General features: G+C 38.8%; 2 protein-coding genes across 2 annotated transcripts in view; both read left to right on the top strand.

The window, feature by feature from the left end:
• The window catches only part of LOC132201538 (uncharacterized), a 60,209-nt gene that overhangs the window by 29,206 nt on the left and 7,680 nt on the right, over positions 1-23,323 (top strand). The gene's annotated exons all lie outside the window — the stretch shown is intronic.
• LOC132200108 (interferon regulatory factor 2-binding protein 1) lies at positions 10,738-17,038 on the top strand. Its single transcript, XM_059625312.1, has 5 exons — positions 10,738-10,876; positions 10,937-11,828; positions 15,023-15,331; positions 15,634-15,917; positions 16,405-17,038. The coding sequence occupies exons 2-5, from the start codon at positions 10,976-10,978 to the stop codon at positions 16,531-16,533; spliced, it is 1,575 nt and encodes a 524-aa protein (XP_059481295.1). The 5' UTR covers positions 10,738-10,876; positions 10,937-10,975; the 3' UTR covers positions 16,534-17,038.

Genomic DNA, 23,323 nt, shown 5'->3' with positions numbered 1-23,323 from the left:
CAATTTTATTTTATTTTTATAACAAAAATTACAAAATATTGTTCAATATTACTGGTTTTTGTTATGTGAAACTCCATTCAAGAGTTATTTAAAGATGTGTACTTCTGACGTCAAACCTAATTGTTATTTGATGTTCTACGTTTCGATAGTTTAAAGCTCTGGATAATTTTAGTTCCAAGTAATTTTTGGTGACATTCTCTTCCCAAATACATTGAAAACACAAATTTTATGAAACAAGGGAGAGGCAAAACATGAAATTAAACAACAAATAATAAGAAATAATTATTTAAAGGATTAATTTAACGAATTCAGGTACAATATTTGGTAATTATTAAGAAAATTTGTAATTTTATTTCATTAAGCCAGTTGAAATTTATTTGAATTAAATCTATAATACTGTCAATTTTATAATTTTCTTGTTTGTGTTTTGTTTATAATCAAGCAAATAACAAATCCCAACAATTCCAATTCTGTTATAGGGTCACTGGGTCAGGTTAGTCTTTTTTTGATCGATTAAGATTACCATCGACGTCTGTTTTACTTTTTCAAAATAATATTTTCACAGTAAATACAGTAAATAAAAGAATTTTAGATAATATTTCTAATATTTTTTACATACTTTAAATTGAAGCCACTCCAAATACTAAATGTTGACTATATTCTTAAATTTTTTTTATGAGTCTCATTGTTAAAGAAAAAGGCACCATCACTTACGATAAGTATAAAAACTAAAGTTCGTTTTTTATGAGCCCTAATCTATTGATTTAAATTTTTATCAGTAGTTTGCTGGTTTTAATTTTAAAGTGTTTGTTCAAGGCGGTATTTTCCTACACCCATTTAAAAATAAACTTTTTTCACTCTTGATTTCATCTTGATTGACAAGCGCCAGCAAACCAAAATGCAGCAAAATATATATGTCTTTTGTATAATTATTGCTGTCACCGTATTTATCTCTGGCTGCTGATAAGGCCGCAGTGACGTGGACTTTTAGGCCACCACATGTTTAACAAAACCAGGCGTTGTCTCGTGAATTCAATTGTCAACAAAGTGCGCGCACAACGAGTTTTCTATGTATTTGCTCTTATCTCTGCGGAGAGAGAATTGTTGTTGTTCATTTCCTACTCAGTCAGAAAGGTCATCTTGCGTGTGATGACTTCATACTCTTGCACTATGGAAAGAATAATTTATCATCAACGCCTCTCGTCATCTGCTCACCGCGTGATTCTCCCGTTTTGACCACAGTCTGAAAAAAATAATGGTCTCGTTTATCGGAATGACCCTTGGAAAGTCCTCTTGAGATAGCGAGCGATTACATATTTGACGTTGCAAACGTCAAAGATGGCCTGATCGAGTGAGATAAGGGCATCATTTCGGGCGCATTGTCCTCGCGGGCCACGTGACCGGCCTCAAGTGCATCTTTGAGATACACTTTTATATTTATTATCTCTGACGGTTTTTCCGCGAGCTTGTAATTAATTAATCACGCTGCCCCTTCTGAGCCTTTCAAGGCTGCCACTATATTTGTTATCAACTTGCAAGTTTATATCGCACGATTTGCTTAATTGAACGGAATTGCACGCTTTGTCGCCTCTCTCGAGCTCTATATTTTTTAACTCAAAACATCTGCGTCTGTCTGGTTGAGCTGTCAAAAGCAATTATGCCAATTACACACACCCAAAGTTGAATAATTTGCTAATGGATGGAGAGAAGCCCTGCAGCGTCAGATTCCGCAAAAGCGCGCAAATGTTTGTAACAGTTTATTGAGTTTATTTATAAATATATAGACCGAACACGTGTTGAAAACAGCAGTTAAATTGTGGCATATAAAAATTAGCTGGAAATTATTGCAGCGAAAATTCTGTAAATTTTTTTTTTTATTTATAATTATTATTTTTTTAATTGATATTGATCAATTTTTCTTTTTATTTGCTGTTTTATTTTATTTATTTCAAATAAATAGAAAACGAAAAGAGTTTCCCATTCCAATTTTGATTTTTTTTCTCTGTATCTAATATACAAAAATCTGAGAAATATCTCTAACGTATAAAAATATTAATTATTGTGAATTTTTACATAAGGTGATTCACTAGACTATTTATCCTCATCTTGTTATTTTTTTATCTTTTTTAAAAATCATTATTGTTTACAAAACAATATATATTTTTTGTAACAACGTGGAAAAATAACAGCAATAATAATAAAATTAATCATCAAATTATGCACGGCTTTAAAGTTTAATTATTTTACTTTGCTAATTTTTTCATAAAGAATTTATTATATCTTTTACACAATCAGGAACAAAAATAGAATATTTAAACTTATCTTTTGAAAACTCCTCGAATTAATTCAAGTCTAGTCCAAAATAGACCGCGTGAGATGCTAACCTTTCAAACTCCCATTTTAAATTTGACCCTTGCTCGAAAACAAGGTCGTCGTGTCTCGTCATTTAGTTTTCAAATCGCCCCACTGCACGGAATCGTCATCGACTTTTTTACAAACTCGATCTCGTTCGTTCCACTGCGCGAGCCCCAGTCAGATCTAAAAAAGCAGAATTAATTTGTCGGCCTGGCAGCATCATGACACTGCACTCCAAATGATGTCATGCAAGTTTATTGACTCTCGCTCAGCCTTGATAAATCACCCATGAACGCATAGATTGGAAAGGCTGCAGAGTCGGTTGCACGCGGCGTCGGCGGCAGGAAATGAACCAGGAACTCTGATGCGGGGTTCGACTGCAGCCAGCGTTGCACAACCGACGGCTGTGCCTTTATACGGAGGGTCATTTGTTAATTAACGCGATATTATGCTGATGAGGAACACCCATGAAGCAAACCCCTCGTGCGGCAGAGAGAGCTATGGTGTTTGGTTTGGGCTGTGGAAACGGATGACGAGAGTCAATATTGATTTATTTGCAGGGAAGTCTGAGGTCAAATTTCTCGTCGTGACGACTCAATCTCGAGAGATGCCTTTAAATTCCACAACGAAATCCTTCATTTTCCGTCGTAAAATTAAACCTTTAATTTTTTTCTCAAACTTATTTTACACCGGAAAATATTTATGTGCGCAGTTATTTGACTTTTGAAGGTTCCTGTTTTACGAGCTAATCGTGCTGACGGATGAAAAATAAAAATACGAACCAATACTTTTTGATTAGCAATCATTTTACCAATCGGACTTTGCTTCACATTAAAAACATGCTTCGCACAGCGTCTTCTTTTTTGCTGGATCCAAACATTTAATTTACGCTTATCTCTTAAAAATAACTTTTGCCAAATTGCTATTTAAAATTCATGTCTGTTGATAAAAAATTATGAACTTTTTCTTTTATTTGAATTTTCATAATAACTGGGAAAAATTATTTAAAAAGACGTGCATAATCAATAATAATAAACTTTTTAATCATTTAAATTTTTCTAAACACAAATCAAATTGAAAAAACTTTTCTTTGATTTTAAATGTCCCAAAATGAGAGGCCACTATGCTAAACCTTTCTAAATTTTTTGAAATAATTTGAAATAATATTTAAAAAATGAAGACACATAATTTGAGCTTAATTGCGCACAAATTACTTAATGCAATTCAATTTGTCAAAAAAAAACGTCAGAACTTGAAATTTTACATCAATTTCTTTAATTTTAGGATAAAAACCTATTAAAATTATAAGTTTTTTCTTTAATTAGCTATGACTGTGTACAGTTTAAAGCAGTTCAAAGATTCATGCAAAATCTAAATAGGATTTTTAAATTTCACCCAAAGTTATGAAAAGTTATTATGCAAAATGTATAAAAAAAATCAATGAAATTTAATTAATTACATAAGCGCACATCCTGCATGGAAAATATGCATTGTTTGTATTAAATCTTCTTACTTGAAATTTACTTTGGACTAATTAATTCATAATTACACCGATTTCTCTTAAGTCAATGGTCAACTAAATTTTTTTAGATAATTGAAACTTGAAAGTAGATCATAGGAGAAGGATGGATTTTTCAATTGGCCTGACACACGCGGTGAGAGAGTAAGAAGAAGTGCACCTAACAGGGCGTGACGTCAGCGGTGGCTCTCGGTGGGTGGGCCCCGGGAAGGCACCCCTGCCTGCACCATTGTCTGGGTCGGATTGCGATAGTCTGAGTGAGCGTAATACGCGCGCGTGACGTCACGCAGGGTGTGGTCTTGGCAGGAGTCAATCACTCCGCGGCCGCTCTTCTAATTGAGGAAGTCGCGGCGCTGGATTTCCAATTCCCACCTAAATAAAAAAAAATAAAAAGAAGAAATATTGTGCAATCGCAACGGTCAGTGCTGCCTCCAGGAAGGTTTCGTCCGAGAACACCTCTGAGGAGAAAGTCACTCACTTTTCTCGGCGGGCCGCGCGCAGTGACGTAGCCCAAGAATTTCTTCCAATTAAGCTGATGGCAGCGGTTTATGGGCTGATGGCGATGGATGCGATATTCATGCCTTCGCCGCTCCTTCAACGGCACATTTGAATACACGTCTATTAATTAAATTCTCGTCGCGAGGGGATTATCAATGGGGCGCGGTACATTATAATATAAACGGAATGGAATTCTATTCAGTCGCAGATCTAGTATGGAATTCATACAAGTCATGACCCCTACGCAGACCTCACAGCCTGGACAAAGCGGAGGGAAAATTCTTATAAACTCCGAGTTCTTCAAAATCGAATAACAAGTGAATTTTTTTAAAATATGCTTTCAAGTTTTATTTTCTTGCTAAAGTTGAAGATTAATTTTTAAAATTTCCAATTCTAACAAAGTGCGAAAAAAAACTTATCAGTGCCGGCGTTAAAATTGCGGTAAAAATTCATAACTAGATTTCAAATTGTGTATTTTACCATCTCCTTCAAAGTAGAAATGAAAAGAGATTGGGCTCTTTCTCGTTGCAGGAATTGTTTTTTATTTGAAGAAAGAAATAAAGTTAGTAACCAATTAAATAATAAAAAACAATTTCTGCAACGAGGAAAAGCTCAATCTCTTCATTTCCATGATCTTCTCCTCGAGTGTCAATTTCTTCAAACAAATCCTTAATCAAAGGTTGAAATTTCTCTCTTTTCACTAAATTAACGTCGAAAAAGAAATTTAAAATTCGTATTCATGAAAATTTTCACCTTTTTACTGCTTGATAATAATTGACCGAGCAAATATGAACTCTCTGCACACAATTGATGAATTGATTAGCACCGTCACGTCAAAAACTAATTTCGTCTCTCATTCCGCGCGTTGAAAGTGGAAAGTTTGACAATGTTTCATGATTCAAAGTTCAACTCTCGCTGCAGCATCGCGCGCAGGGTCGCAAAGTTCGCCTTGCCGAAATTAGCAAGCAGGCGCAGACACGAGGGTTAATCTAATGGGAAAATCTGCCCAAGCGACGAGCAAACACCACCAGCAATGCAAATTAGCTTAACCCCGCTTGTCAATTTGCATGCGCGAGCAGGAAGAGAGGCGCGAGTGCTGCCCTTTGCCAGACCTCGAAAGTTGCCGAAATAAATTGATACTGCGGGCGAAATTGTGCGAGAGTTGCCAAGCTGGAAATAGAAGCAAAAAGTTTGTTTATTGCTGCAGCCAGTCAGCTTGGGTTGCAATGACCTAAAAGCAGGCCAGCCAACGCCTCCAGCACAACCGTGAAAAATAATTATTGATTAAGGACTGCTTAATGTGCACGGTGACGTCAATTTCGGCAATTCTTGACCTTTTCTGAGCGAAAGTGCGTTGCCCAAGAATAGCCTGCACTTGGCGCCGCCGAGGATATTTCACTTTGGGCCTTGCCTAAGTGCGAATAACAAGGTTTCCAGACGATTCGCCTCGCGCCAGAATATAAAATATAAGGAACTTGTCTCTTTTCAAGTTTGCCAGCCTAAAACTGGAGGCCCTTTGAAGATTAATTCGTTCAAAGCATCTTCTCTTGTGAAAAGGAGTTTTTGCACAATTTGAAAGATTGATTCATTTTCCATTTTTAACTGAAAGTAGGCTACGTTAGTTTTTTTACTGAATTTCATTAAAAAAAAAAAAAAAATATTAAATCTCAGTAAAACAATTTATTAATGTACCAAAAGTTGGATTTAATTAAAAAAAAAGGAATATACAAAAAAAAATTATTGTTGGGAATCAGTTAAAAGCCCCTGTAAAACGCAATTAGTAGCATGGAAGTATAATTATTTATTATTATTATTGCTATTTTATTTGAAAAAAAGGGAAAACATTTAATACAATATAGAAAGAATAAAGATCTTGACTCACAAACAATTCTCAAAATTTCATAAAGTTCATTTTTATCTCTAATAAAATTTTAATTTAAATCAATTGTTATTTCAATTTTCAATCTCTTTTTAAATAAATGTGAATCCCATGTAAAACGTATCCACTTTTTTGTCAAATAATTTTCAATTTTATTTATTCAAAATATTTTAAAATATAAAAATTGAGTGCTTAAAAAAATCATATTTTAATTTTACTGGAGACACGTGCCTGAATTGGATGCCTTTCATCTTCATCTCGTTTCCACCCATCATGTATTTGATTAATTATTCAGTATATTAAGAATCAACCGTCATCACGATGGGTGCAGCCTGTGCAAAAACAAGCGCCAAAAAAAGTTCCGCGTCCATAAATAATTCCAGCGAGCCGAATTTTGCAATGATTTGGCGAAAAAGAAATCCAAGGTTGCCAACCGACGATAAATTTGAGCATGCAACTCTCGTGGAGAGGGTGACTCAACCGAATGGAAATAACACACACACTGCCCTGTGATGTGCGAAATCCAGCGATTTTTAGATGGGAAGCCGCGAGGGCGTGCATTCACACCGAAACCAAAACCGCTCCCAGCGGTGAATTCGCCAGCATTGGATAAAAAGTGGCATCAGCAGCCAAAGTGGCGCTGACGTAACGCTCGCCAAAATAAACAAAAATCACAATCCCGCATTCTGGGCTTGCCAAAGGTCGTCGCCGGTTGACGATTTTCATCAGAAGCAACATTGCACAATGTGTTGTTTGTTGAATGCAAAGTTCAAAATCCGTTTCCTCTTTGTTGTGCTTTTTGAAATTGTGCCACAAACACTGCACAAAAAAATTATCATTTTATTACTAAAATATGTTCTGTTTTTGCAAATCTTCATTAATATTGAAGAAATATATTTAAAAATATTTTAAACTAAAAGATTTTTAAGTATTTTATTATTTGAAATCAAGATATGTATCCAGAGTGTTCATTTTTATTTTCATCATGCTCAAGTCACACAATTTTCCCTAAAAGTTATTTTTAATTTTATGCATCAAAATTAATTTTACTGTTAATTTGATTTACAGGTAGTTTTTTTTTAATATGTACTGAAATAAAGGGAGAAAGGTTAAATTCTTAAATAATTTTATGGAAACATGAAAATTTAAGTTTTTTTGGGGGGAAAATAAAAAAATTTTAAGCTTTTTGTGACATTTTGGCTTTGAAAACAAAACAATTGCTTCCCATTCTTTAGAAAAAAATAATGAATTTGGCGTATTTTTTTTTTAGACAAAAATTTTTCTTATCCTGAATAAATATTAACAAACAGAAACTATTTTAATTTGACTTTCAAATATTATCCAGATGTTTTAAATCAAATATGTTTTATCATCTCTAGGAAAAAGAACAAAAGACGTCCCAATTCTTTAAGGTTTTCATCTGCCTTCACTTTGGCTGATTGAAAGGCTGGCAATTATTTTCCAGCTGCCAGCGTCGATTGAGAGCCCCGAGTGTGGCCAAATGCATTATTACGCCTGCGAGATATTGGGCAAAAAGTCGGCGGCACTCTTCCTTACAAAGTGAGACCAAATGCATGTCCTTGGTGGCGTCCGCTCCATTAATCAATCCATTTATAATAAATGTATATACATGGCGGCGGGCGAATTTTGCGCACCAAGCTGTGCCCCCGTCACCGAGCGCCGAGACCCAATATTTGCGCCGAGGTCAAATTTTGCATCGGCGATTTTGTGCTGTTATACCCGTTCGCACCAAGGGCACCAATCTTTTTAAAACTGGTTCCACCGGCCACGAATAGAATCCTGCGCCAATAACAGGTTTGCCTCCGGCTCGTATTTTTTTATATATTTATTTTAATTTACAACTTTTTTTATTCAACTCCTTATTCTTGTATAATAAAAATCTGTTCTCATTTCTCAGAGAGACTAACCCCTGTTCTTTCCATTCTTCCCCGGCGTGAATGCGAATTTTCACTTTTGCCGTTCTCGTCGCGCCGGCTTGAATAAATTTGAACAAAGCAGGAACCTCTCTTGTGAAAGTTGAATTCGCGCGAAACAAGAATAAGGGCCTCTCGAGACGCGAAAAAAATCCAAACCTGCTTTGTTTCTCAAAAACCGGAGCTGCTTTTTTTAAATAATCGTCTCCGGGGTGAGAGAATTTGCGAAATTACGCCAAGTGTGAGATACGTATACTTGCCTGTTTCCATTTATGTTATATATTGACGCTGATGCGGCCGCTTTCATAAGTGCCTGCGAGTGTGACCTATTCTCTGACGTCAGCGGAGCGGCCGAGCCAACACTACTTACACTTTACCGCTAACTCTCAAAGAGAAATTTATTATGTGCATTATTTACTTACGAAAAAAACGCGCGATTGTACGTTTAAAGGGCACCCCTATCCAGCAGGAAAACATAACTGATTTCACTGAAGCAAGTGTGACGCTCCGAGGTGTAAAAGTTTGCCTCAATGGACTTCCCCGCCTTTACTCCAATGTCAATTCTGATTGTGAGACACCAGAAGTAAATAAAATAAATCAATTGCATATTACACAAGTTTGAATTATTTGAATGAGATACTGTTATATTTTCAAAAATAATTCTAAATTTTATGTTTGAATTTAGATTTTCAATTCAGCTTTTACTTGATTAGTTGTTTTTAGTAATTTATTGTTTCATAAAGATAACAAAAACCCCTTTTTTACGTGTTTGGTAAGATTTTTGAATTACTGTAAAAAAATAACATTTTTTTTTAATTTTATTTTAAATTTATAAAATTTCATTAAAGACTAATCGAGATTTTTTTGTTCTTGCAACGATCACGTGCTCTGCTTTTATTTATCCATTTTATAAAATTCATGAGAAATTTGCAGGCCGGATTGAATTTTCATAAGCTGCACTGGCAGCGAATAGCATCATCAGACTTTTAAATTCGCTGTCGTCGGAGAGCTGAGAGGATCACGTAATATGCAATGAGATTTTAAGGTGCTGAATGCGCCCGTGACGAGGAATAAATTTCCCTGCTCCGACCGACCCCTGTCGAAAAACGTATAAAACAAAAATCGTGATTAGCATTCCGTGCACGCGCCCAAGTATTGATTATTTTTATTTATCAAGTTTGTTGTTAATTTTCGTCGGAACGAAGACGAGTTACGTTTTCCCAGAAGTACTGAAAAAAAAAGGAAAAATGCAAAAATATAAATGCGGCTCACATGATTGGTGTTTGTGGAACTCGTCCTGGTCGTTTTACCGCTAATTTAATGTTGAAATGTTTAAACGTCACAAATCAAGTCCTTCTGCAAAGCCGGTTTGCGTCGAAGAAAAACGTCTCGGACTCTCCGATTGCAGGCTCGGTGGAAAGATATTTATATAAAAGATTTATTTCCATTCCATGCAAAGATAAAAATGTATAACTTATAATAGATTTACCGCTCATAGGTGAATTACAAGCAGCAGATCCAGTTGCACCTCTAGTTATAATAATATCTATTTATAATTTATGCATAGAGCGCTTGATTAAGTCAGCGTTGCATTTTAATAAATGCACGCACACTTTGCAAGAGTGTGTTGCTCTCGTTTCTTTTATTCAACGCGACCTTCCTCAAAAATATCAATAACAAATCAATATAACGAGGCGACCGACGTTGCTCTCCAAACGTGCACACTCGCTGGTTGATTTTCGAGAGCCGTATCGATTTCGCGCCTCGACGACACGTGCGAAATTATTTACCCTCAATTTAAATTTGCAAAAAAATCATTCAAGTTTGATTATGTATGTAAAGTGATCCGGAATGTTCCACACGAATTTAAATTAAACATAAGTTTTTTATAATTTATTAAAAGAAAAAAAACTGAATTATACCTTTTTATGCACTTGTTAAGTTAGTCGTATGAGTAATAATTAAATTATTTCCAATTCTCCGAATATTTTGTAAATACAAAAGCGATTTAACTGAAAAATTCTAAATTTATTGCAAATTAATTTTTATGCTCAAAATGTTCGAATAGAACCCGTTTGCTGCAGAAGAAATAAAAATTAATTTTTATTAAACAATAATCAAAACATTACAATTACTGACAATTACTCAAGCATATTTTGTTATATTAAAATTAAAATTTATAAAATAGCATATTTAATTAATTTAAGAAAAAAATAATTTCGTCGATATAAAAATAAGCCTTTTAATTATGACAATTAACCCCTCGTCATCTTTAACATCCACAAGTTTTGACCACTGCAAATTTTACAGAGGATGTCATCGCGTTCTGCTTTTGCCTGTCCGGTTAGCAAGTTTAGTTTTTTGTTGTTCTGCTATTCGCATCACTGGGATAGTAACGCAGTGGAGCAGAGAGTGAGTCTCGCTCTTCTCGCCGCGGCCTGGGAAATTCACACACACCGCGCAAGCAGCAAAACCCGCTCCACTCAACAAGGTTGACCGTGTGTCTGCGCGCCGGCAGCGCCACTTTTCAAGCCGCGGCCGCTCGGCGCCTCGGCGCAGCGATTCTTTGCAGTCGGAGTGTCGCCGAGTCAATACCAGCAGCGTCCGCTCCGTCGAAGGCAAAAAGTCAGGAAGAAAAAAAAGTGTCCGAATCTGCAGTGTGCTCGTGACATGCGGAAGTAGAAAAGTTGTGTGAGTGGCGAAAACTAGGATTTGCAAATTCATTATCAACCAAAAAAAAAAAAAATTCAGGCGAAGACGAGGTTAGTGCAGAGGCAGACGGCGGCCAAGATGTCCGTGATGGGCAAACGACAGCACTGCTACCTGTGCGACCTGCCGCGGATGCCGTGGGCCATGTTGCACGACTTCAGCGAGGCCGTTTGTCGCGGCTGCGTCAACTACGAGGGCGCCGACCGCATCGAAATCGTCCTGGACACGGCGCGCCAGATGAAGAGGGCCCACGGCTTCCAGGAACAGGCGGCCGCTGGCCGCGAGATCCGGCCCCAGCCGTCGGCCTCGGCCGGCCCGGCCCTCTCGCACGCCGCCTCCGAGAGACAGGCGGCCAAACACCGCCACGAGGCGGCCAACGGCGTCATGGAGCAGCCCGTGCAGATGCTGAACCCGCCTCCGCACGGGATGGCGCGGCCGCCGCCCCACGCCTATGCCCAGCTGCACCACGAGCGTGGCCGCTCGGCCGCCGACTACCCCGGCGGCCCCTCGTTGCCGCCCCCGCGCTCCGAGCACGAGGCCGCCGGCCGCGTCGGCATCGCGGCCCAGGTCAGGCTGCCCACGCAGGCACACATGTCGGCGGCCGTGGCCGCCGCGGCCGCCGCAGCCCACATGCAGCAACAACAGCAGCAGCAACAACAACAACAACAGCCCATGAACGGCGGCCGGCAGCCGACGGCCGTCAAACGGCCGCCGGCCGACGACGAGGATCACCACCACAACGGCGCAGAGGTCATGGGCCCGGTGCACAAAAGGTTGCTGGTCGAGGAGCAGCACCAGCAGCGGCCACCCCTGCAGAGGGGCGAATCCTTACCCGCCGTCAGCCTCGCCGTGCCCTACATCGAACGCTCCTACAAGCAGGAAAAACACCCTGTCAGGGCGCCGTCCTTCGACACGGCCACCTCCTTCAAAACCGGTAAGTTCAAATTAGTTTTCTCGAAAAATTACAATTTTTTTCTCCAAATAACAGAATTGATTTTCAAATTAAAATTATTCCTGTTCTTTCCCACGGTGAGTCAGTCAGCCTGCTTTTTTCTTTTATCCTTCAAAGAAGAAAAAAAAACAGTTTTCACCCTCAAAAGGTTTAATAGAAATCGCGTTTCCTGTTCAATGAGAGCGGAAAACGTTCCATTTATAGGAAAAAGTAAAAGCGAGAAATCCACCCCTTTGCAGGATCGCCATTATTTCCCCATTAGAGGCTCTGAAAAGGAAAACGGGCCATTCGAATGCTCTGAATGCGTAAGGGTTAAGAATAGTAAAAAATAAGCCATTTCCTCTTCAGCGCCAGTGTAAAGATTTAATTATTCGAAAATCCGTTTTAAAGTTTTTATTGGATTCATTTTTTAATGACTTTTTTCTACCCCTTCAGGCACCCACGCCGAACAAAAAAGCTCTTTCTCTCAGACAAGCCGCAGATGACATAATAATCCGTCAGTCATTTATACACACATATTTCGCAATGCACCGCTGCTGCTGCTGCGTATATAAATGGTTTATATATGTATTTGTGTGTGTGTGAGAGAGAGAGAAAGAGCCGCGGTTGTGTCTCGGTCCGTATCGCGCGCGTGACGTCACAGAGGAGGCCATAGCGGCGGCGGCGTTTCTCCTCCTCCGCTGATAATGTTATTGATCGTATAAGCGCCTCTCTCTCTCTTTCTCTCTCCCGCTGGCCGGCTTACGTTGGCCCGTGTTGGCATATTCGCTCGCGGCGGCGGCGGCGGCCGCAGCCAGTCAACATACCGGAGAACGCGCATGACGGCGCGGCAGCCCAACGACGTACTTCCTCCCTCCGCGTATAATAATAATAACCCCCTCCGGCGAACGCGCTCCCCCTCCACCCCCTCCGCGCTCGCCGCGATGATGTTGGCACGCAGCCCAGATGTGACGTCACCCTGCCCCCGCGCCTCCTCTTTCTCATACCACGGAGGAGCGAGCGAGAGATAAAATTCGAGTGCGGCGTTGCCGCGCCGTCCCTCCGACCATTATGTGTGTTTGTGTTTCAAACATTCCATCTTTGTAATTATTCATGCATTCAGCCTTTTTTTGTCATTCCACGCACGTCTTTTCTATGCGCGTTCATTTAGCCGCCGGATAAGGAGCGCCAATCCAATAATGGCGCCTTTGTGCTGTTGGAGGGAAAAAGCTGAATGGAATGGGTTCTAGGAAAATCGCGTATACTAGGGGAGTTTTTTTGCGCAAGTTATCACGCGAAAATCAGGAAATGTTTAAGATTGCTAAGGAGAATTTTATAGGAATAATAATTAAGCTACCATTATTCAATTAGAAGTTTTACAATTTTATTAAAATTGTTGTATATTTTTTTGACTCTTCCGAACGCTGAACGGCTTAAGTCATTTAAGTTAGACGAATTCAGGTAGAATTAGGCTTTGATGATTTCTAAAAGTAGATTTCCTCATAGGTCTGTTTACAATTCAATCACAATCAAAGGCGACCGGTTGAAATTATTTTTATTTAAACTTAATTACGCGCTAAACCCCCCATTAGTTCGTTTGATCTTTGATTTTACGTAGTGGATATTTAAATTCACCACACTCGTTTAATTATTTGTAAGCCAATCTCGTTTCGGGATCAAAAAGTAATTATCCGCTCGACAGCAACATTTAATTGGCGCTCGTCCAAGATCGAGTCCTGCCTTGACTTTTCATTTTCTTCCATATAACGATCATTGTCGCTCCAACTCAAAAAAAAAAAAAAAATGGAAATAATAAAATCCGCCTGTGGCAGTTTCATTGTTCCCTTCTTCCTTCCAACATAAACGTGCAGTCTGTGCGTGTAAAATAATCACAGCCGCCTGGGAATGCTGTCGGACGGCTTGTGACGTCAACGTGCGGCCTGTGTTGCCAAATCGCCGCCGCCGCCATAAACAACAGCTGCATTACGGCAGGCACCTGTGTGCATACTTTCTATGCTCGCTGGATTCCGTTTTGTTCGGTCATTAGGGCGAGCAACACAAAAAAAGGACCAGCCGGCGCACCTTTCCATTTTTTTATAAAGTAGTAGTTCCTTTCAAATTCCGTTCTAGAGAGAAAAAGACACCCCTCCGCCCCTCCCACCCCACAGAAGCCTGTGAAAATAAACTCTTCGCTTCCTGTTTATCGGCAACCTACAATTTATATTCGGCGGAAGAAAGAAAGTCGGCCTTTTTTCTCGGAAGAAATCTGGTCTGGACCCCTCTATATTTTTTTTCTTCCGAAAACGCCAACATCCTGTTTATTGTCGGGTACAGAGAGAGAGAAAGAGAGTCTTGCTCGCGACAAAAGATTTATTATGCAGAGGCAGCGGCGCGACGAAGTTTTCTGGGGCGATGCAAAAAGCAGTGCTTTTATTATTTGTCGTCGTCGGACGGGAAAGAAACCGAACCAGCTCCTTCGCTCGCTCACTCGCCCCTTGGATTAATTTAAAATGAAAATGTGCCGCGCGCGATTCTGGCAAAACCAGTCTTGCTGGTTATTCTCGAAGCGCAGTTTGTTGTTTGGTGCCTTTGAGAAGAAAAAGCACGAGACTCGCTCGGACTTTCCTTCCAAGGATAATATATTACCGAGGTTTTTTTTATGAATATATATTTGACTTGGAGAGAGAAAGAGAGCTACTCTCGGTGACGTCACGCTGGCGGCCACCGAAATAAATTGACCAAACCGTTTTAGAACTAGGCAACGCGCCGATAACTCGAACGAACGCGTGTGTAAACAGCGAGCGTGCCAGGCCCTCCTAGAAACTGTCAAACGCTAATAATATGTACCGTTTGAAGAAAGAAAAAAGGAAAATAAATCGGACTGAAATTCCTGATTAAAATAGAAAAAGAAAAAAGAAATGCTGACTGATTTTGATTTTTTTAGAAAGAACCGGAAAGAACAGTGAATTTTTAACTTATTTCCCAAAAGAAAATGAAAAATTCGACTCCTGAATATATTTCAATTTTTTTTTAATGAATTATTTTTATATATTATCCTAATTAATTATGCTTTACTAAATTGAATTACAAATAAAGCAATGTTTAGAGAAGAATAAATGAAACGATTTTGAAATTAACTTTAAATAAAATCCCCAAAGAATGGTATTTTTTAATTAGGTCAATTTTTCAAATTTTAGGCTACCCTGCCGGAGTGCCGGTGGCGAGTTCGCCGTTGAGCGGCCGCACCACTTCGCCGCCTCAGGGACCAGCTCAGGGTGGCCCGAGCGGGGCTTCGGCGGCCGCGTCGGCCCAACAGGCGCAGCAGGCCGGGCAGCCGCAGGCCCCGGGCCAGCCGCAGCAGCAGGGCCAGAACGGGCCGTCGCCCATGGCCGCCCTCATGTCCGTGGCCGACAACCTGCCCCCAGGGTCGCCCAGGTCGGGCGCCAGTCCCCCCACGGGACCGCGGTCCGCCTCCAGAGGGTCGCAGCACTCGCCCAATTCTTCAGGTGAGTTTTCACACTTTGCGAGGAGACCTCAGTTGCCACACCTGTTTTTCTTCTTTGTTTTTTTAGATTCTCGATTTTCCAACTTTCGCCAAGTAAAATATAAAAAGTAAGGATTTTATAATTTATTTTCAAAATTTATATTACAATCCTCATTTTTTGTACAAAGATTTGTTAAATTCATTCACGTCCATGCGAGCTTTTTCGAAGATTTAAGATTTCTTGGCAGTCTTTCTTTTTTATGATTATTTCCCGTTCGAAGATCAAGTTTGCTGACCGGAGCGCTTGTGTGTTTCTATTTGCAGCGGGTTCCTCTAGCGGGCGACGCTCTTCTGGCTCGAGACACGTGAGCTCCACGACCGCCACTCCCGCCGACGCGGCCACCGACCCCAACGCACAGGCCATGCCGGCCGCCCCCGCAGGACCTGACGCCGCCGCCACCGCGGCCGGCGGGGCCACCCTCAAGTGCACAATCTGCAACGAGCGACTCGAGGACACACACTTCGTGCAGTGCCCTTCTCAGCCGCACCACAAATTCTGCTTCCCCTGCTCCAGGGACAGCATCAAGCGCCAGGGCGCCGGTTCCGAGGTCAGTCAGAATTTGTCAATCTCTACAAATTTAATCTTTATATTTTAGTTGCAAATTAAGTTTTAATCAATATTTACACCCGTTTTTATACCAATGAAAACTCTTTAAATAGAAATTTGATTAATTTAAAAAAATTATTAAATTGATCTGAACAAATTTTAAATTAGAAATGGAAAGTAGCGATCACTTTTTTTATCCTTTTTGTCGGAAAATAACTAATTAATTTAATGCCATAAGCCCAGACTTTCCTTTTATTAGTTTTAGTTTGTTTTAATTTAATTTTTGATCGTTCTCCTTATATTATCTATGTTAAAAAAACAAAATTTAACTTTTAAACTGCCGAAATCACTAAATATTTGTAATTTTTTACACGTGAAAGTAAAAGTTTCTACTGAAAATATCACCTTTTTTTCTTAATTTCAATTTATTTACATGTACCTTCCGATTTCTTTTATGTGTCTGACAGCAATTTTTGTTTGTATTTCAGGTGTATTGTCCGAGTGGCGAGAAATGTCCTTTGGCCAACTCGAACGTGCCCTGGGCGTTCATGCAGGGCGAGATTGCCACCATCCTCGGCAACGACGACTTCAAGGTGAAGAAGGAGCGCGAGTCTTAAGCCTCAGGCCGCACTCGTTGGATCAAACTTGTAAATTAGTCCCGACGGGGGACGTTATAGCAGAGAAAGGCTCGCTCGTCGAATTGTACAGGACAGTGTTGTCTGCCGCGCGGCGTTAAAGTTGTTGGAAGTCTCCGTGAGGCCCCTGCTTGTTCGCAGGGCGCCGCGGAAGGCGTTGTAAATTGGAAGAAGAAAAAATAATGTATAAACTAATTGTCGGGGGGCGCAAACCCACCCCCGAGATGCTCTGATTTCTCTTTCTAATTAATTTTCATCATGGTACAAACACACAAACAAACTTTGACCCCTTTCTAAGTTGACGATAGTGATTAAGTGAAAATCAGTTTAAATTTAAATGCTGGACGAATTATTGTTGCAATTAAATTTTTCCAAGCCAAACACCTTCCTCGTGAAGAAGTGAAAAAAAAAAATTATTAATGAATCAGTCATGCAAGCATGTGAAACACGTTTTATAGACTGACTTTTCTATATGTATTTCGTCGAATTGATGATTTGTTGTAAGTTTGTGCGAATGTTTTTGTCGAGCTGAGCAATTTCCAGGCCTTTTTGAGATGGAAGTCGCGTTTTTACATTGCTGACTGAATGAGAGTGGAAGAGGTTGTTGTAGAGGGAAGAGTTGTAAATATAATGGAACATTTGATGACAAATTATAATTAATTAACTAATTGTACCGCTATTTCGAGGCCGTCGCGTCTCGATCGGTGGATGCGCCGGGCAGTTTAATTAAGATATTTATATGTACGCAAAAGAATAATGAATCAGATATAGTTTTTCAAAAGAAGAGACGTTTCCCTCTTTTTTGAAGCTAGTCATGCCAGGAGGGGCCTCGAAGCTCTCTCCTAGAAAGGAACTCCGAAACTCGCTGGTGTGTTTAATCCTACGTAGAGAAAACATTGAGAGAATTGATTAATTAAGTAAGCATTGTATGATAATTAATTAGTGACATTAGCATGTAACACGGGAGGAAATATATAATTGAACGAGGAAATTGTAGTAGTGGATTAAAAGCGCTGCGAAAATAATTTTGTTTCTTGGGCAATCAAAAGTACATTGAAATATAATTAATTGTCTGTCACACTCACTCACGTCACCTTGCCATTATTTTGTTTTGGTGCCATTAATTTTCGCACACGCGTTTTGTATGTTCGAGTGTCGATCGGCAAAAGTACAGATGAAAATTGAAAGAATTTTCACTACTCAACAAAAATTAATTCAACTACTGCGACTGTGTGTGCATTTTATCTGCGGAAGTTCCGTCTATATATTTTCTAGCTTTACTACTACGACGTAATTGTTATTTGTACAGACAAAAAAACCGCTTGGAAATAAATAAAAATGGTTAAACAGTATTCTGTACATAACGACTCTTTCTTAACGACTTTCTTATTTGTACAAATTATTACACAAAAAAAGAGGCAACCTCGTCGGAGAATCTGCGAAACGTTTCGAGTGAAATGAAGAGAGAGAACAATATTAATTGCGGGAGAATCTACTATTAAAAAACATAAAAAAAAAACAGTTGTGCTGCGAAATGATTTTTGTAAAGAGGTTCCTGCCATTTTTGCTGCTGCTTCTTATATATCTTATATAAATAAATAATAACACGACAACACACACACACGCTGAAAATCATTATCATGAGAATAAAATATTTTCGGTGTCAAACAAAAAACCCCCATTGATTTTCATTATTCTCCGGAAAAAATAAACCCGCAAATGGATCTTTATAAAAATAGACCTCCGTGTTGGGCCGCCCACTGAGGGAAATAATACAAACAAAGGTTGTTTTTTTATATTTTGAATTCATTAATTTTGAGTTCCTCACGCACGAGGACCATCGATCGTTGGGATCGCGTGACGATGGAAAATATGTATGGACCGCGCGCCGCATCGAGATAACAACAACTAGAGTGAAGGTGACCCAGGCCTCATTCATTATTCAAGCGCCGCACTACGATACTCTCTCGCGCTTGCCAAATTTCTGCAGCTTTTCCCTCTCCTCACTCTCGGCAGACTTGCTCAATTTTCACACTATTTCCACCGAAATAAAAAACCCCTCTTAGCTCCGTCCAAAATAATGCACTCGTCCTATCGACTCTCGAGCGAATTTTGCAAATTGATTTCGTGCCAAGTGCTGCTCTGGCCCCCTCGTGTACATTTGCCCGATTTGACGATATTGGCGGCGCCAAACGCTGTCAAGTTCCGTTTGCGAAGCGACTTATTTTCAGCACACGCTGGGGCCGAAAACGCGTTAATGGGAAATGAGTTGATTTGTAAATTTCGCAAATAATTCCGAGGACGTTTACCACATGTGTCAAGTCTCATTTCAAGAATATTTTAAATTGTTTTTAACAGATATTTTATGCAAAAGTAATTTTTTGATAACTTAAGTAAGATTGAAGTAATTTAATCTGGCGAAACTTTTATTTGAATTTAAAACCATATTTGCTCTTTTATTAAGTATCAGTTTTTGTGTAAAAATACTTGCTGGAAATTTCTTCGTTGATTAAGACAATGTGGCTCATTTTAGAGTTTAAACTTGAATTTTGAATTTTCTTCTGATTTTTAATGTTTATTCAACCCTTTAAATTTGGTGACAAAGGAATCTAGACTCTATTTTTCCATGTGGTTTTTCTTTTTAAAACTATTACATAATAACAATTATAATTTCTTTTCACAAAATCACCCCTTTTTTAAATTTGTTTTAAAACAATGACAAAGAAAATTCTTCTTCTTTAGAATATTTTTAATTATTTTCATTTTATTAAAGGCGCAATAATTTTCACGGAATCGTCCTGGCAACCCTGTTGGCGCAGCAGCCTCGTTGACAACTTTGCGAACTTTGCGCCAAGAATGAGCCTCGTCGGTCGTTTTGCGACACACATAACATCAAAATAAAAATAACACGCAAAAGAAAACTCGCACAGTTGCAGAAAGCTGTCGATTTTCATGAACGGCGGCGCCAAACGCAAATTCCGCAAAAATGAATCGACCCGCTAAAGTTGCAAACTCCAGCAGCAAAGCGAAGCGAAAAAAAAAACAAATATAAAATGCGAGTCGGCGAAAATAAACGGCGTGCGAAGCGAAACTGCAGACGCTGCTGGCCGGCACGTCACCGCTCGTAAAGTGTCCGGGGCCAAGTCACGTGGTCTTGCGCCGGGATCGAGAAATGGGTCCCGGTGCCAAATCGGAGCGCGCACGTGTCCGTCGGCCCGGCGTACGTGCCGACCGGTCAAATGCCTGACGTGTCGCTCCGATTTCGGCCCGCCTTGAATTTAAATTAATCTCGCGCCGAGCTCCAAACAAAAACAGCCCCTTTTTCTTTCTCGGAATGTTTGATTTAGTGGTGCACCCTCTTTTCAACCGTCCGACCAGTGCCAAGAGCAGTTCATTTTTCTCATTACGCTCTCGAACGCTTTTAACCCTTTCGTTCGAAATCGGCGCGATGATCCGACCGCCAGATACCGAGAATTCGCAACTTTGTTTGCCAAGTGGATGGAAAAAAATTGAGCTTACTTGCGAAATTTAGCGCCTGCTGTCTCATTAAATACGAATTATCTGTCCAGGAAAAGGTTGATCAAGAAGAAACTTAATTGCAACCAATAGGACTGAAGTTTATTTGGAGCAAATTTATACAAAAAAAGAATAAATGAAAGTCAGTTTTCAAGCACGAGTGAACTTTAATTCAACAATATCAACTAAATTTGCAAAATTGAAGCGAACAGTTTGAGAAATCAGTGTAATAAATTTTTGTTCATATCTACACCTTCAATTTAAAGGACGCTTAAATACTCGAATAAAAAACACGCGCACCAATTCATTCAAAATAAATGGAAATGTAATATTATATAATTTTTTTAAATTAAATACAAAAGCTCAACGCCTATGGAAATTATTTGTTTTTATATTTTTGCAAATATCTAAAATTAATTTCACAGCAAGCATAGCAATTTTTAGAATAATATTAATATAGAAGACGCACAATGAAACGGCTTTATTTAACTTATTTAAATAATCTTACAGGAAAAAAAATGAGGAATTTCACCTGGTAATGATTAAAATTTCAGAAAAATTAATTGCGTTCATTTTTTTCCGAAACAATAAAATGTTTTCTAAAAAAAAGATCAGGCTCCCTTACCCATTTCTGCTTTAGATTGTTTGGATTGTTTCAAAATTTCAGTGAAAAAAAAATTATTTCCCGTTTAACCTTCTTGAATACAAATTTCAGATTTAAATTTAAAATTATTATTCAATTATATTGTTCTGAATTTTTTAAAGTTTTTATTACTATTTCAATTTTTAATCACTCACACCTGACTCAGCATTTTCATTTGAAACCGTTCAAAGAATACTTCCTCTTCAAAATCTTACATGTTGGTAGCAATATTAAAAAAGAAAAAGATACTCTTCTGAGCATGTTAAATAATCTCAGTCACGTTTCTACCTTCTCTTTATTTTCACTCAACATTCAAATACACTTTAAAGGGTTTCCTCTCTCACATAATATTTTCCACACAAAAAAAGCCAAAGAAGCCCCTCTTCAACTCTATTGAAGCCTTTTCCCCGTGCATGTTTAAAAAAGCAGCATCTTTTTCCCTTCAAATTTGATCTCAATTTGCACGTGGCGGTGAAGGCAAACGAAAGAGGGCTCGGGCCAAAAATGAATGTCGGGGCGGGCAGCAGATTATTTCAAGCGGCACCTCTCGAAGCGCTATTAGATCAGAGACCGTCGCAGCGACAAATCAATGCCAATTTAAATTTGGCCGCAGCTACGCCGCTCCACGGAAATTTGAATTCAGCCAAGAAGTAACCTTGGCCGGCCTTGCCTTCTTCACAATGGAAATGACGTCCTGATTTTATATTTATCAACTTTGGCGCTGCATTTATATTTATTGTTTTGGCAAACATTCTGTGACGGAGAAAGCATCGAATTGTGCCGCCGAGCGCGATAATTGGACCCCTGAGCAATTATCGGCGAGAAAAGAGGCCTTGATTGCCTTGTTTGCGACTCAATTACGAAAGGGAGGGTGCGGAAAAGGTTTTAATTGGCAGCTCTCTCGCTTTTTCATCGCGTCCGAGCCATTATTTTCGCCCTCTCCGAAGCTCAATTTCCACCCGGAGGGTGTCAGAAATAAAGGGTTGCTTTTTTTTGTATTCGGTGAGACACGTTTTCTGCCTAGTAAGATGAGAAGGCCTTTTCTTCATTGGGAGCAAATATGATTGAAGTTAAAATTAGATCCGCCCAAAATATAAAAGAATTTTTATCTAATTGATACAGAAACTTGTATTCATTAAAAAATTTAATAGATTAAAAATCAATCTGAATAATTGAATTAAGAACAAAACGTCCAGAACAACTGCTAAATATTTATAAAACCCATGAAGATTGTAAGTAATTTTATTTCTGATTTCTTCTCAATGTTCTAAAAATGTATGAGTTTCATTTTATACAAAGGAAAAATTACAAAATCATAATCATAAAATGTTCCTGCCAATTTTATTGAAATTATATTTCCTTGGTTCCCTGGGTGAGAACCCCTAAAAATGATCTTTTGGAATTCCCAACTGGCCTGCTTTCCATTTTTCATGTTTTTCCAGCTGGAAATATCTTTCTATCGATCTGAGCCAGAGAACTGGTTGAATAAATAATTGTACGGATCTTGGATTTCTCAACGGCTATTGGCCTGCACGGGTTTTTTTCTGGAAACAACACAATAACAAACCGAAAATAGCAACGCTTTTATTCCCAGCTCGTAAATATACGACTGTGAATGACAAATCGTTTCTCGACAGTGTTTATGTTGAGAAAGAAGGGTGTTTCCAGCATTAAGAGCTACTTTCTGTCTATTTTCTGTAGGAAAACTATACAATTTATTTTACAGTTTTTTTTTTTCGAAAATTTGATTTCAAAGATCCCCTTTTCTTCTTGTGTGGTCATTGTAAAATTTTTAATTTCGAGTTTGTGCCAAGTCAATTTATAGAATGCAGCTAAATTGATCCGGTGCCTTTCTCAGCATCTCCTGAGATGATTCTTGACTACCATAACCTGCAATGCGTATTTGGTCTGTGTGTATTTTAATCGCAAAGGTCCCCACCTTTTCTTCTTGTGAGGTCATTGTAAAATTTTTAATTTCGAGTTTGTGCCAAGTCAATTTATAGAATGCAGCTAAATTGATCCAGTGCCTTTCTCAGCATCTCCTGAGATGATTCCTGACTACCATAACCTGCAATGCGTATCTGGTCTGTGTGTATTTTGATCCCATATTACCGCAGTTTTTTTCATAACATAGAATTTTTCGACTATTTTGAGCCGTTTTCTTATAAACAACGGCAATGAAAATTTGTTTAGTTAAATTAAACGTCACATTTTTCTTTCTTTTGAGAAAATGTAAAAATAATCACCAGTTTGTCTTACAACTTATCACGGAATATTGAAATTCAGAAAAAAAATGTTTTAGCTTCTCTTTTCTTACTGTTAGTGTTTTTTAACATTTTTATTTTTCCTATAATTCACTAAAGTCTTAATATATTTTTACTCTTATTTAATTTTTCATGTTTCAATTACTTGCAATAAAAAAATAAAAATAAATATTTCCCCTTCTTTGATTTAGCAACAAAATTTCCCCGTGTCTTAGGGAAAGACGCCGCACAGTCCACACACCGCATCTATATATTTATCTTCGCGTGTTAATTTGAAATGGTAAACACTCGCTCGTCTTTTGACAACTCGGTTTGGCCGACTTGAATGCTGGCACGAAGCGCGGCCTCG

Source organism: Neocloeon triangulifer, unplaced genomic scaffold (genome assembly GCF_031216515.1).
Source record: "Neocloeon triangulifer isolate White Clay Creek 2 clone unplaced genomic scaffold, ASM3121651v1 ptg000014l, whole genome shotgun sequence".
Lineage (NCBI taxonomy): Eukaryota > Metazoa > Arthropoda > Insecta > Ephemeroptera > Baetidae > Neocloeon > Neocloeon triangulifer.
This window is presented reverse-complemented; position numbering and strand designations above follow the sequence as displayed.